Consider the following 15,007-nt stretch of genomic DNA (forward strand, 5'->3'; position numbering starts at 1 on the left):
GTGGGGACGCCTAAGGTGGACTTGGGAGAGTAAGCAGCTTGGCAGCGGGCAGTCGATCGCGGGATGTAGAGAGAGCAACATCTACTTGGGGATCAATAAAAGAATGGTCGTAATCTCTCAAAATCTTTCAATTCTGTTCCCTGTACTTCCTCTGACGGACCAATAGCGGTCGTAAATCTTACATTGGTGTCGGAAGTGTCGGATCTTAGTCAGAGGAGGATACATATCAGAAGATAAGACCATGTCTTCTCGAATCAGTTTAGGCGGACGAAAGGTGGAGCTCCAGCATGCCATGGACGAACTGTGCGAACGGCTCCGCAAGGTCGAAACGGAAAATAAGAGGCTGAAGGATAGCAGCGCGGCAACCGCGATAGAAACTCGACCACAGCTCGCATATTTCACGGCGGTTGGCGAGTTTTCGGGAAAAGTCGAGGAGGATGTCGACGCCTTCTTTTCAAAGTTGGAGGGAATCGCAGATCTCGGTGGATGGTCCGATGCCGATAGATTGCGAGTCGCTAAGCTGCGTATGCTCGGAGACGCTAATATTTTCATTCGTAGCTAAGACGAATGCCGCGAGGCAGACTCGTACGAAGTTTTTAAGGCTCTCGTTACGGCGCGGTATCGCTCCAAAAGGAGCGCGCGGTTTTTCCGGGAGATGTTAACGAACCTCCGCATGTCACCGGGCGAAGGCATTGAGGCATTTGCTGACCGAGTGCGGGCGATAAATGCGCGAACCTACTCCACTGAGGGCCCAGCAGAACGAGTGGCGGAGCGACGTGTCGAGGCGGATCAGCGGGCGCTCGACACGTTCCTACGTGGGCTAACTGGGGAGGTTGGCCATCAGTGTCGACTGACTGCCCCTGAGACCTTCGATGCTGCCATCGGTAACGCCATCCGGATCCAGGAGACTGAGAGGAGGCCGGCGGAGGTACCAAGGGATGGACCACCCGCCCGCCGAGTATTCCATGCCCCTAGCCAGCGCGTCTGCTTCAACTGCGGGCAGCCCGGTCACCTTTCCAAGCAGTGCAGCCGAGGAAGGCGCTGTTTTATCTGCGGAAGGGGAGATCATCTGGCCCGTGATTGTAGGATCCATAGCGGGGTCCAACAGGCGGGAGATTTAAATGGCGCTGGGGCCGGAAGAGCCGCCGAATCCGGCCCCTGGTAAGTGTAATCCTACCTCGTGTGTGCAGTAAGGGGGATTCATGCGATTTGGTGGCAGTAGTTAACATTTTAGGAAGAAAATGTAAAATGCTAATAGACACGGGGGCTCAGATTTCCCTAATCAGGCGCGCTGTATGTGGAACAGACAAAATCAGAGCACCTACGGTCAGAATTTTGGGTATTGCTGGGGGAAGAATGTGGAATTACGGGGAGAAAGAAGTGACCTTTTTTGTGGGGGCAGTGAAGTATGATGTAAATATGCAAGTGGTTGAGCGAGTTGCAGAATTTGACGGGATTTTAGGTTTGGATTTTCTTAAGAAATTTGAGGCATCAATTGATGTGAGTGGGGGTAAACTTTGTGTGGGCAAAAATAGTTGGCCATTAACAGGGGAACTAGTAGAGAAGAAACAGGACCTGAAGGAGGAGATTAGTTCTAATAAGGAGAGTAGTCCTAAAAGACACGAAAAAACTATTAAAAATGTAGAGTTGAGTTTAGTAAATGCTATATCTGTGCCGCCGCGTAGCGAAAAAATAATTAGAACAACAATTGTAAGTGAAACCCCCATTCAGGGTCGCGAAGTGATTGTGGAACCCATACTTCCGGATGTTGAGGGGTGTGCCGTGGCTCGTAGTTTGAGTAGCGTAGGTGAAGATAACTCTGTTATCCTTCAAGTGGCGAATTTTGGGGCAGAGGAAGTAAATTTTCCAAAGGGGACGTTATTGGCTACGGTAGACGAGCTAGGTACAGGGTTGGCGGGCGAAAGTGATGTGGCAAGAGTTGGCCAAATAGGGACGACAGAAAATGTCACCGATAAATTAAATTTTGCTGACAAGCTAAGTCACCTATGGCCTGATGAGGTGAATGTGTTGAGGCCTGTCCTGGAGGAATTTCGTGACCTTTTTAGTCATAAGAAAAATCTACCTGCGACAGATATCGCGTACCACCACATACCTACTAATGAGGCGAAGCCCATATATCGTCGCCCATACCGCACTCCGTACCATCAGAAGCCATTGGTAGAGAAATTTGTGCAAGAGCAACTTGAGGCTGGGATAATTACACCTAGTGAAAGCCCATGGGCATCACCAGTCGTTATCGTGCCAAAGAAATCCACAGATGGGAAGCCGGATTTTAGATTTTGTGTAGATTTTCGGCAATTGAACTCCATTACAACACCCGATGTCTATCCGATTCCAAATATCGTCGATACTCTTGATTATTTGGGGGGGTGTAAATATTTCACGACCTTAGACATGACCAGCGGGTATCATCAAATACCCATGCACCCTGAATCGCAGCCTAAAACTGGTTTCGTAGTCGAGAGTGGGCACTACGAATACACTAGAATGCCATTTGGTTTGCGAAATGCCCCTGCTACCTTTCAGCGAATGATGGACGGAGTGCTCCGCGGATTAAAACCCTTACAGTGTTTAGTATATTTAGATGATGTTATTGTATTCAGTAGCGGAATTAAAGAACACTCCGAGAGATTGAGACGAGTTTTCGAAAAATTGAGGGAATCAAAACTTTCATTAAAATTTGAAAAATGCCACTTTGCCTTAGAACAAGTAAATTATCTCGGCCATATTATTTCGAAAGAGGGTGTGCGGCCCGACCTGGGAAAGATTGACGCTGTAAAAAACTTTCCAACCCCAACGAATGTGAAAGAGTTGCAATCTTTTCTCGGTCTAGCTAACTATTACCGACGCTTTGTCGATCTATACGCCGAGCTGGCCAGGCCCCTTTCAAGGCTTTTGAAGAAGGGAACAGCGTTTATCTGGGGACCGGATTGTCAACACGCAATGGGGGTTTTAAAGGATGCACTGACTTGTAGCCCCGTACTTGTATACCCTGATTTTAACAAACCCTTTATCCTCTCCACGGACGCAAGTAATTTTGCCCTTGGGGCCGTCTTATCACAAGAGGTCGCAGGAGAGGAGCATCCAATAGCGTATGCATCTCGGCAACTAAATGTCGCGGAAATCAATTATTCCACGACGGAAAAAGAATTGCTGGCGATAATTTGGAGTGTTCAGCATTGGAGGCCTTATTTATTTGGGAAAAATTTTAAAATTGTAACAGATCACGCAGCATTGAAATGGCTTTTCAGTATGAAGGACCCCTCTAGCAGATTGATGCGATGGACGTTAAAGCTCGGTGAATATAACTATTCCGTTATTCACAAGCCAGGAAAACTCCACCTTAACGCCGACGGGTTAAGCCGAAAGATACGAGTGGTGGAGGCAATGGATGACGAAGATTGGAAGAGGTACCAAGCCGAGGATACGGAATGCCAGGAGTGGAAGTCGTGCGAGAGTTTTGAGGAGAAAAATGGACTGTTGTTCCGATCGACAAGTGAGGGATTAAAGGTGGTGGTTCCTGTGAGCCGACGGGAAACTGTGTTCCGCCAACATCACGACCACGCTCTGTCAGGACACCTAGGAGTAAAGCCGACTATTAGACGAATACGACAGATGTACTGGTGGCCCTCCCTTGATAAGGATGTGAGAGAGATGATTGCTAGCTGTGTTCCTTGTAATCAACGCAGCCCTTACGGCAAGACGAGGGCACCCTTAAAGAAACTTCCAGTAAGTACCTCCCCATTTTCCTTCATCAGCATAGATATTGTTGGGCCCCTACCGCGCACCTCGAACGGCAGCCGGTTTATACTTACAATTCTCGATCATTTTTCACGGTATTTAGAGATGGTGGCCATTCCATCACAGACAGCGGAAGTAGTGGCCGACGCTCTACTTAGGCGGTGGATTTTGAAATTCGGTGTTCCTGATTATATACTGTCCGATCAGGGCCCCAACTTTGAGTCGGCTTTATTCCAGAATTTGTGTAAATTTCTAGGGATATCTAAATTACGTACATCACCCTTTCACCCCAGCTGTAACGGAAGGTGTGAGAGAGTGCATCGAACCATCTCGCAAATGCTAAGCCACTATGTTAATGGAAGAGACAATAGCTGGGATGTGTGGTTAGCGTTTTCGATGGCCGGATATAATTCATCCTATCATAGTAGCACGCGATTGACTCCGTTCAAGGTGATTTTCGGTCGCGAAATGAAGACGCCCTTCCATTGCTTAGAGACCGTAGAGACTGGTACGAGAGATTCATATGTGGACGAACTAAGTAATCAACTCAAGCAGATTTGGAAAGAATGTTTGGGGAACAGTAAGAGGGCCCTTGAGTCGCAGGCAAGGCAATACAACAAGAGGAGCAGGGATGTGAACTACCAGCCGGGTCAATACGTTTACCTAAACGACCCCTGTATAAAGCCCGGCAGAATCCGCAAGTTCCACAAACCGTTTTCGGGGCCTTATAAAATCCTTGAGGTGCTCAATGACTCTAATCTACGTTTGCAGCTACGTTTTAGGACTATCGTGGTGCATAAAGACCGCGTCAAAGCACATAGGGGTGTGAGAAATAAGGAACATGAATTCGCAGACGCAATCAGGGGCGAGAAAAGGCGTGGGCGTCCGAGATTACTGATGGCGGGTGGGAAAGGAGTTGAGGAAGCATCAACGTCTCCGGAAATCGTTTCCACCTCCCCTTCTTTCACTCCAAATGCAACAACGAGGAAGAAAGAAATAGTGACAGTTTTCCCCCGTCCCTTCTTCGAAAATTGATGCCGTTTCCGATTTGGAGAGCGAGGCATCTTGGCCGGCGGTTTCCGATCATTCGGAGGACGAGCGCGGAGGCGAATGGAAAGCCGACCGACCACGCCCACTCCGAGCAGAGCAGCCGTTACCTCAGCGTTCGCCGTACCCGTTGCGAAGTAGGCGGCGGGTTGTTGATAAAGACAAGGAAGACCCCGTGGAGATTGTTGACACGTCGGCGGCGACCTTACCCGTTACGACCTTGCCTCCCACCATGTCCCCACCCCCTTTTGAAGATAGCGCGGACCGCGCGAAGATAACGCAGGCAGCAGCGGAGACTCCTTTGACCACCATGCCCCCTGAAGTCCTCCCATCCCTCAGTGCAAATTCCCCCGAAGTGTGTCCCAGTGCATATGATGAGCAAAGCAGCGAGAGTAATTGTGAAAGTACGACGCTAGCCGTTTGCCCATATAATTTGAGGCCACGGCCATGTTAAAAAGTGAGTGATGAGGCCATTATGGTGTTGGCCGAGTGTTTGCCCGAGGGGCGATGAGTGTATGCAAGTCTACGTATGTAGCCTCTATATCAGTGCGACGGGATAAAGTGTTTTCCATTTGGATAATGGAGTACTAGTTGAGAAACATCTTTATAAATTGGTGATTGCATTATGTCCTTTCATGAAACGAACAATGATTTAGTATGTTACGGAATTTTGAGTAGGTAATGGTATCATCTTAGCCAAGTTGATTATATGAAAAGTAGTGTTTTTGTTGATCAAAGGGTTGGAATGATTACGCATTGCGGGATTGTATGATGTTTTCTGACGTTTTATTGGGTGTTGGGTTATTGTGGTATTTCATTTTGAATGTCTTATTTTTTTTTTAATTGTCCACTCTGTGTCCAATTTTGTTTTGCGGGAGGGCGATGTAAGAGGGCGGATGCTGGCTCGTCATGTTCGAAAGCAAATACCTAAGCATCCCACGCTCTCTCCGTTCTTTTCCTCAGCTTGCACATCCCTCTGGTTCCGGTCGCTCCTTTCCCACCTATAGGTACTGCAACATCAGCTACCTACGAGCCTCACACGCCACGGTGGTGGCAACGAATCGGAGAGGTGAATGCCGGTCACGTGGGGACGCCTAAGGTGGACTTGGGAGAGTAAGCAGCTTGGCAGCGGGCAGTCGATCGCGGGATGTAGAGAGAGCAACATCTACTTGGGGATCAATAAAAGAATGGTCGTAATCTCTCAAAATCTTTCAATTCTGTTCCCTGTACTTCCTCTGACGGACCAATAGCGGTCGTAAATCTTACAGCTATCCATTTATTTCACCTACTATTTTTGTGAATTAATTCCTCCGCGCTCCCAATTATTTTAATGGGGATCGTGATATGCTAGTGGGTAGAGCGTTCGGCTGCTGATCGAAGAGTCCGGGTTCAAATCCTGCGGGAAGGCTCAGACACCCCATTATAAGTACCCACCCCAGTTCTTTATTATCTTTTCAATTATTTGCAAGGAAAAATATTTTTATTTTAAATACAATTTTGAAACATCATTTAACCATCACTTTTCTTAGGTATAAAGAAAATTTTATCAAAACTTTCATTTTGAACTAAATTTACTTTTTGCTTCTAGGGGGGAGGGTCTCCATGCCCCTTCAGGCCCCCCGCTGGTACGCCCATGTATCCAAACTATTCCTTGGGTAGACGCACTGAGTGAAGGATATATATTTTATCACAAAATAAGAAAAACTGTAATTTCCATTGTAGCATTGAAAAAAGCACTTCTTGTTGTTAGTCAAGTTCCTTCAGTTCTGCAGTTTGACTGCTTGAGCAACTTCCTCCAGCATCTAATCCCTTCACTCTAACCACAGAGACATCTTCTACTGCTGGAATTCATTCAGATACACAGTGACAGTTATGAGGCTGTCCACTAGCCATTAAGCCATCACTGAGTTTAATTATTTTAGGAACTCCAATTGTTGCCTTTGAATGCTGCTTCTCATACGACCAATGGACAATGGAAGTAAAATATATGGGATTAGCTCTTCTGCTTTCAGAATGAAACCAGATTCAATAAACTATTTTTGCATCAAAAGCAAATCTGATGGATATTTGCTATAAACCAAGGGCGCAGCTAGGAATTAAGGCTAGGGGGGGGGGGGTTTAGGGTAACGTGGGGTATTGCGTACCCACCAGGGTAAGCAGGAGTTGCGGGGGCCCTCCTCCAGAAAAGTTTTAAGAATGATAGCCCAAAATGAATTTGAGAATGTTGGTGAATTTTACGGCTTTCTAAGGGATATTTGAAAAATCCTAACACTATTCGATAAGTAATACTGATCCAAATAAGTAAAATGGATTAAACTTAAAAATTTCTCTGAGCTCTGGGGGGGGTTTTATCCCCCAAACCCCCCCCCCCCCCCTTGCTGCGCCACTGAACGAAGGAGATAGTAATTAACACGAAGCTGAACCAGTTGGCTTAGCAGAAGTAGCAAATAATGTCATTGAAACTTTTTTTCATTCGATCTTTTTACATCATTACGAAAATAAATTTCGATTTTCGGCATAAACGCGCATTTCCTCGTGAAATTCCTATCGCAGCACAGTCAGGGAAGCGAGTAGTGACCTATTTTAAAGTGCAAACGGTGACAACACAATTTGTGGCAGACTCGAAAATCCTCTGCTGTATGAGCTGAGTACAGCGGCGTGTTTTTGGGTCAAGCAAACTAGTAAAATGGTAAATTCATATTTGTTATTCAGCAAATCCATATTTATTATTAGAGTTATCAAAGATTATGTGTGCAACGTGCGCCCTAGAATGAAATAATTCCGCCTTGATTAAAATTCTCAGATTAACCTAATACTATTTCATATTTTGTTTTCAAGAGCAGACCGCAATTACATGATATTTAAATCTTCATTAAAATAAGCTTCGTTAAATGAAGCTGATGGTTTGAGGCATCACTTTGTGGAATTTACTCATAATGAATGAAAATTGAGCTTTGTTTTTACCACATAAATTTTTATTCAGCGACTGAAAGTGTTGTTAACTATATTATATCTATCTGTAATCCTTCACATTTTCTGTTTCCTTGTCGCTCAAAAAGGCGAAAGCTTTCCCGGATACGTTGTTTTTTTTTCAGCAGCTTATTTTACATTCACCGCGTGAATTTTTTATACGATCTGCATCCAACGCATCCCCTCTTATCACCCTCTTAATTTCACTTTTTTTTAATGAGGAAAGAGCTTTGTAGCATTCAAAACGATGCATAAAGGGTGTGTAAAGCGGAAATTTATCTGGCTAATGGATGGCTGGCTGAGCTTTTAGCATGGCTACTTATGCATTATCAAGACTTATTGCGTTTGTCACAGATCGTCTCTTACAGTATCTATTCTCTCAAAAGAATAGCACTCCAATAGCATTAATTCCAAAAATAATTTAGTTAAATGTCACACCATTAGGTAGTAATTATTCAAGACCAGCAAGGAAAACAAAAGCAAAAACTACCATTAGGGGCGCCGAGAATAAAATAAACATAAAATTCACACCTTTTTGGGTAGCTCAGCATTAAAGTCGGTATATTGAATATATTGAATATCTGTTGAATACGTTTCTCGTTTAAGCTATCTTTAAACGGTTAATACGGGTGCTTTTTAGGATATTGCTGTTATTAAGTTACTTCAAACAAACTTCCAGTTTAAAGTCTTAGGAAGGTATGAATGAATATGTCCCATGAAGGAAGACTTATTTTTGATGAAAAGAACTTCATCCAGGACAAGAAACCACAGAATACCAAAGTGGTCATTAATTTATCTGGATAAACTTTTAGTCGTAATTATTATTTTAAAGGTTATTAATAGAAAAGATAAGGAGTGTTTTGATTTTTGTGAAAAAGATTTTTTGCCTAAAAACTAAAATTCAACTTCCAGAACTTAAATGAAACACACGAAACTTCTGGGGTCGGATGGTACCCATTCACGATAGATATTACTACTAGAGCGAATTTAAAAAAAAAAAGAAGTGATGATCGAATTGTTTGAAGATAACCCAGCGCTTAACACCAAAAGTTGGACCTCATAGCAGATTCAAACTTGCTCTAAGCCTACCGTATGACACGTGGCTAATTATTTCTAGGTCTCATTGTTACTTTTCTCAACTTAGCGCGAAAGAGGTACCTCAGGAGAACGTATTCGTTATGGAATCGGGCAGAAGTTAGCCAGTAAGATTGGAGTTTTACACGTCTGCTCTCTTTCTGCAAGCCATTCTAGGTTGTCTTTTCACAGTTCAGAGGACGTGTCTTCTCTGCTATAATATGAAAAGTGCTTTCTTGCTATATCTAACCGGATAACCGTTTCATGTTAATTAGTGGGACATTCATATGATGTCTACTATTTTTTAAAATCTAGAGTGAGCTCCTTGTTTGCATCAACGAAAATTTAGAGCTACCGAATATGTCGCGAATCGTCAGGAGAAAAGTTGCCATTAGGTGAGCAGTAGATAATTTTCTGATGGAATTTTGACATTTAATTCGCAAATAAGGAAATATTTTATTTACAAATCAAGCAATAAGCAGTGGAGAAGACTTGAGAAAATTAACAGAATGGCACGATTAGCAACCATAAGGAATAACAAAACTGAGACAAAGAGCAATAACTCCACCAAGAAAAGTAAGAGATCTCTTAAGCAAGCTGCGACATTTTAGAACTGCATTATATTTCCGGTTCAAACAGAAGCGATTAAAAATAGACATTTTTCGGATCGGACGGGTATAAGAATACTTTGTCATCCCCCGAGCCTTTTAACACAATAATAAATGCAAGGTAAGTAGAACAAAGGCATTCAAATCACTCATCAAGAGCACGTAAACGTTTTTAGAATTCTCATGTCACAGCCTGGGGTCATAATGCCTCCCGCCATATACCTTTCTAGGCGGCTTTCGGGATAATAAGTACTATCGTTTTCAATAATATTTAGACACCCGCACGCAAAATTTTACTGCCTCGGCCACGTCTTCGTGAAACATAAACGGCCAGTACAAATATGAATATAATAAGAGGAAAAACCTCGCCACGGAGTCCGGAAGAAAATACTCCGATAGCTTAACGTTTACGTGGACGTGAGTTTCCTCGGTTCATTCCATCCGCTCGGGATTTTCCCACCGGAGTTTGACTCCCATTACGCCAGCCCAGCCGCATCCTTGTCCTTCCTCGTCAGCTCTCGGTGGCGTAAAACCAAAGGATGCCGTTTGCCTCATGTGACAACCCTCCAAGCAAATGGACTATATAGAGATGCCCACATTCAATCACATACAAGGCTGAATTCTGCTGTCACTTCGGTCGCATTTCAATGGGATTTCTAAAACGTCCGCGGCGTTGTGATGAGTGCACTGTGATCTAATTTTTTCCAATATATTGCAGCAAGGTCTTTGTAAATGCGAGGAATAGCATTGAAAATTTATGAATTTGATAAATCTCATCATTATGAATGTAAACCTCGGAAGACACCTCTAATCAACCCGTGAAACTCGGATCAATTTGTCCAACAGCGGCTTTTGTAAACCCATTTTAATTCGCGGTGGGTGACCACATATTTAGAGGCCGATTAAGGATCCTCTTTTGTTATATTCGCGTCTCCAAGTTCATACCCGCCCAGCCCCATCAGTAAAGTGGGGCTCGTAGATGTCTAAATATAATTGAAAACGATGGTACATATGAACGAGTGAGATAAGGAAAAAAGTGAGCTTGTAAAATATATCCACTATCCCCTACTTAATTTTGGGCACAGGGAATAATGCGGAGAGTAATAGGAATGGATTTGGGATGATGTGGCGCGTAATACGACACCTTGCATGACTGGCATATAGGCCCTAAGGTGTGTACTTCCTCGGTTTTTTATGGTGCACTGTAAAGCGAGAGATCAATGAGGCCGCTGGGTAACCGCTCGGGTAAGTTGTAATTTTGCGTGACACCGTAGGCCATTGAATGGGGTGTTTGACGCGCAATGCGTTTCAAATGAAGAGCCGCAAAGCACGTCACCTCAGCTACTTATCATTCTCGGCGCGTGGATCTCAATTCCCAGTAGACTCGTGGCGCTTGGAGTAACAATGGCAGGGGCTATTCCCCGTTAAGAGTTCATACATAGCAGGCCACCCGACGTTGCTCGGGAAGGATAGTACTAATAGAAGTGGGAATTGTGGGAACCGTCTCGTACTGTTTCTCCACCGAGGGTCCAGGTACTTCACTAGAGAAGCTGATTGTCACAAGCACGTATTTGGAATTCTTTTAACGAACCCTCTTGTCTTCGGTGAGTGCTGGATTAGTGCCCATAAATGTTAATTAATTTTAAACGGACGTCTTGAAAGTGAGGTGCTAGAACTTAGGTTTTTCTGACCCCTGGGAGTTGCTTGCGGCAACGTTCCCCTAACCCATAGTATCCTCTTCTCGTGACAGTTTTCTACTTTTCCGTTTTTCTGAAATATTTTAAGTACCTCACACAGAACGGCACAGTCTCGTTGCAAATTGTCTCTGTGATTTTTGTAGACGCCTGTGATTTACACATTGGGCCAGCTTTCGAAACAGTTTTACAGCCTGCTTCAAGGTCGGCAGCAGCGGTAGTCTTCATTGCGAAGGACTTGTGATTCGACTGTATCATTACGGAATCACAAGTTTGTTTGGGAGGACTGAATATTGATAACGAAGTAATTGGAGTCTTCGAGGAACTCATGAAAGTGCATAAGTAACAAAGAGAAATGCAATTCAAATCTTTTTTCGATAATTTGAATCGCGAATGAAAACATATGTTTATTTTCAAATGGTGATAAAGCTTTAAAAGTTTCGTTTTTTTCGAACTGCCCAAAACAACGTGACGCATATGAAGTCCTTTACTGAGGTGGAAATGCAACGCATATTGAATGCAGCGTAGTCCGGTCTCATCACACGGTTTATACGATATTCTCAATTTTTTCCACCATCATTTGCTTGTTCAAAGAGTACAAATGCATGGTAAAAAACATAAATATATATCAACATAATATGACAAAAATTCTCAGTTCTTTCCGCGTTAACGTAAATAAAATACTCATACACTGCCATCCTGACTGTCATCGTTTATCTTGTATATTTACATCATTATCACCTCGTGATCCTCATTCACACATGGAAAAATATATTAATGACTTTTTCAACGATAATTAATGGCTCAATTATAAATCCATGGAAATGCACAGGATATGGATAGAGCTAATCTATTCATAAAATAACGAAGCGTTAAACAAGTACGTAGTAACCAGTATCGGAAACGCATGTTATTTCAGTTTTGTTAGAAAAACAGAATGGTTTATTGTTTCATTGCATGCAAATCAGATGTAAAATAAACAGAAAAGCGCAATACTTATCTTTAATGATATAAGCTAATCGAGTCACTACCTACATAACGTTATATGAAATATGAAGGTCAAAAAAATCTTTATTCTAAAATAACACCACACAGGGACACATCTATCATGATAAAACTCCACGAAGAACAAAAATATCGAGCATAAAAAATCACTGCCAGAAATATCACTGTCTGTCACTTCAAAGCAGTTATTAATACTGTTGAGGGCAAGGAAAGGAAGGGTGATACTGAAATCATATATGATGTTGCAATTACAATTACATTTCAAAATTGATCAACGCTAAAGTAAATGGAATATGATAACACAGCAGTATCATTCACATGATGACGGTAACGACAAAAACTTTTGGAAAACAAATTTAATTGCAATTAATATGCATTAATTGCATAGTAATTGCAATTAAATTCATAAGTTAATGCCAAATGCTTAAAGCACATAAAGGCACAACATATAGATATTTAAAAAGGCCGAATACATTATAATGAAATCAGTAATATAATCCTCAAAAATATTTCAAGCAAAGGAAAGAAGAGGTAGCGAAAGATCGTCGGCGGGGACGAGGGTGGGGAAGGTGACTCGGGGCGAGACCCTCTACGCATTAACGCCATTAATTCAGTTTTAAGCGTGCGCAGCTGCTACGTTAATTGGCTGATTTGTGTTCTATTACATATACTCTAGATATTTTTAAATTTCTAGGCGAATCTTCAAAATAACTTGACAGAAATTCATGCGTAAAATTACATCAGGGCATTAATTCCATGTCCCCTGTTTTAAATTAAAACAATTTAAATTGTATTTCTCTTTCCGTTGTTTAGGAATCTCGATGCTAAGGCTAGTTTCCAATAGATATTGAATATCCCTGGTTTTTCATAGAGAGTCAGCTTTTATGGCACGGAGGTACCGTTTAGATTGCAACAGGTTTTCGTTACGAAGGGAAAGCAATTTTTCATTGTTGCTCATTAGCCCGGTCAAATTAGCCCAAAAAATAGGGATACCCTTGCATAAATTTCCAGCAAGCTGAAAAGTTGCATTAACCTCATAGATACCATTCTCATGAAATCCTGAAAAGTCCCCATCGATCCCGTGTGTGCAAAAAATTTTATTCAAGGTCAAAGGTCACAAAAATGAGTTTTTTGCATTTTTTGGCCAAACGGTCAAATGGCCAAATGGGTTTTTTAATCGGTCTCTTATCAGCACTCTGTCGGTATTGCCAAAATTGTTGTTTTAAGAATTAGGAGATGTGTAAATAATACTACATTGGTAATTGAAATGTGCATTTTTAACGTTTATTTCTACGTCTAGAGACAATTTTGTAGATAATTTTCTGATCTTAAATTTAAAAAAAAAATAATAAAAAAAATTAAATCCTGATGTCCATGCTACTGTGACCAGCTTTAGTCATGTGGACCAAATTTTTTTTCTTAAATTCTCACTTTATTTAATCAACCTTAGCAACTCTTGTTTTTTTTAGTTCAAGAAGGAAAAAAACGCAGCGAAGGAATAAAACGAAATTAACATCGGACGTAAGAAATATTCTAAACAAAAAGATAGCACTAATTGTGACGTCAAACAGGGAAATACCAGCATTTTCCGCTAAAGCCGAAAATTTTCATGTTTATTCCAAGAATTCTAAGCAATTTTTACATATTCTCCCAGCGTTTGAGTTAAGAAAGTAGGGTAGGGCATCCGTCCGTAACCCTCAAAAATCGCCCGGGCTTTATACCCGGAATCCGTCTAGCTACCGGTGAGTATATATACCACCTCTTCAGCAAATGAAATGTTTCAGCTCTTCAGCTTCATGAATGTGAGCAAGTGCTCACGTAGGGAAAAATGACCGAAAAAAGTGTACAGGACACAAGTGTAACCTTTCCAGTTGGGTTCCAGTTATAAAAGTATCGCACACTATATAAAGTATGAGCGACGCTGAGGTTCACTCCGATTATTCCGAATGCGCCGGCGGGTCGGTAGACGGCCGCGGCTGACGGAATGGTTTTTGGCGCCGACGTCGACTACTGACTGCTACGTATACGGCAAGCTGACTCTTCAGGGACAAGGCATTAGAACGACTTATTGACTTTAAAAACGATATTATTACATGGGTTTCATGATAGCGCCTAAGGTCGGCAGATTTCTGAACTCACTGGCCTCGAAAGCTGTGTAACCGAAACTGCTCGACTCGACTCGACATTCGTAACACCACTCGAAACACTCGAGTCGAATACCAACTACTCGACTCGAATTTTCGAGTACTCGCACATCCCCAACTCTAATATTTATTCTCAAATAGTATTTCTTGATGCCCAAATCATCCGAGCACTCACGTCATTATTGTATTCAAATTTTATGTAATTTCTTAACGCATAATTTTGACTATCTTCCATTTTTTAGCCTTTTATATAATGCATGAAAATTTGCTATTCTGGCAAAGTCAATACATTTTGGAATACCAAATACTTGTTTAAAAATCATTGCAACGAGATGCAGCCAACCCCTACGAGGTGATAACAGCATTTATCAGAAAAATGGAATATTATTAACTGGAATGAGGAGAGAGTACTCTGGGTTTGGAGTATATTCACAGTACCGCAAGTCACTCCCACATGTGAGCATTCCGCGAAGCAACCGTTTATTTAGAAAGTGCGATTAAAACTCAGTAATGCATTGTAAGAAATAATAGAAGAGCCGATGTAATTGGACAAGCGCAGGACGTATTTACAATGCAAATTTTGTCATTCTAAAAGCGCAGCCAGCTAGCTATTAGCCAGTTAAGTATCCTATTCAAAATTCTTTACTGAGCGTTCTGAATGGTAAAAAGCTCTTTTCTATTTAGAGGAAGGGAAAATAAGCGG

At 42.3% G+C, this 15,007-nt stretch overlaps 2 protein-coding genes across 2 annotated transcripts in view; one reads left to right on the top strand and one right to left on the bottom strand.

The window, feature by feature from the left end:
• The first annotated feature begins 655 nt into the window (after window positions 1-655).
• On the top strand, window positions 656-1,165 carry LOC124164986 (DNA-binding protein HEXBP-like). Its single transcript, XM_046542225.1, has one exon. The coding sequence runs from the start codon at window positions 656-658 to the stop codon at window positions 1,163-1,165; it is 510 nt and encodes a 169-aa protein (XP_046398181.1).
• A 5,390-nt stretch (window positions 1,166-6,555) lies between these two features.
• Window positions 6,556-15,007, bottom strand: part of LOC124164987 — an 84,502-nt gene continuing 76,050 nt past the window's right edge. Inside the window, exon 3 of the mRNA XM_046542226.1 lies at window positions 6,556-6,650. Within this exon, the coding sequence (XP_046398182.1) occupies window positions 6,556-6,650 (95 nt within the window). The remainder of the gene's footprint in view (window positions 6,651-15,007) is intronic.

Source organism: Ischnura elegans, chromosome 9 (assembly GCF_921293095.1).
Source record: "Ischnura elegans chromosome 9, ioIscEleg1.1, whole genome shotgun sequence".
Lineage (NCBI taxonomy): Eukaryota > Metazoa > Arthropoda > Insecta > Odonata > Coenagrionidae > Ischnura > Ischnura elegans.

What these genes read in the sequence shown, in the direction of transcription:
- LOC124164986 (XM_046542225.1), top strand. Translation starts at nt 656, where the DNA reads ATGTTAACGAACCTCCGCATGTCACCGGGCGAAGGCATTGAGGCATTT.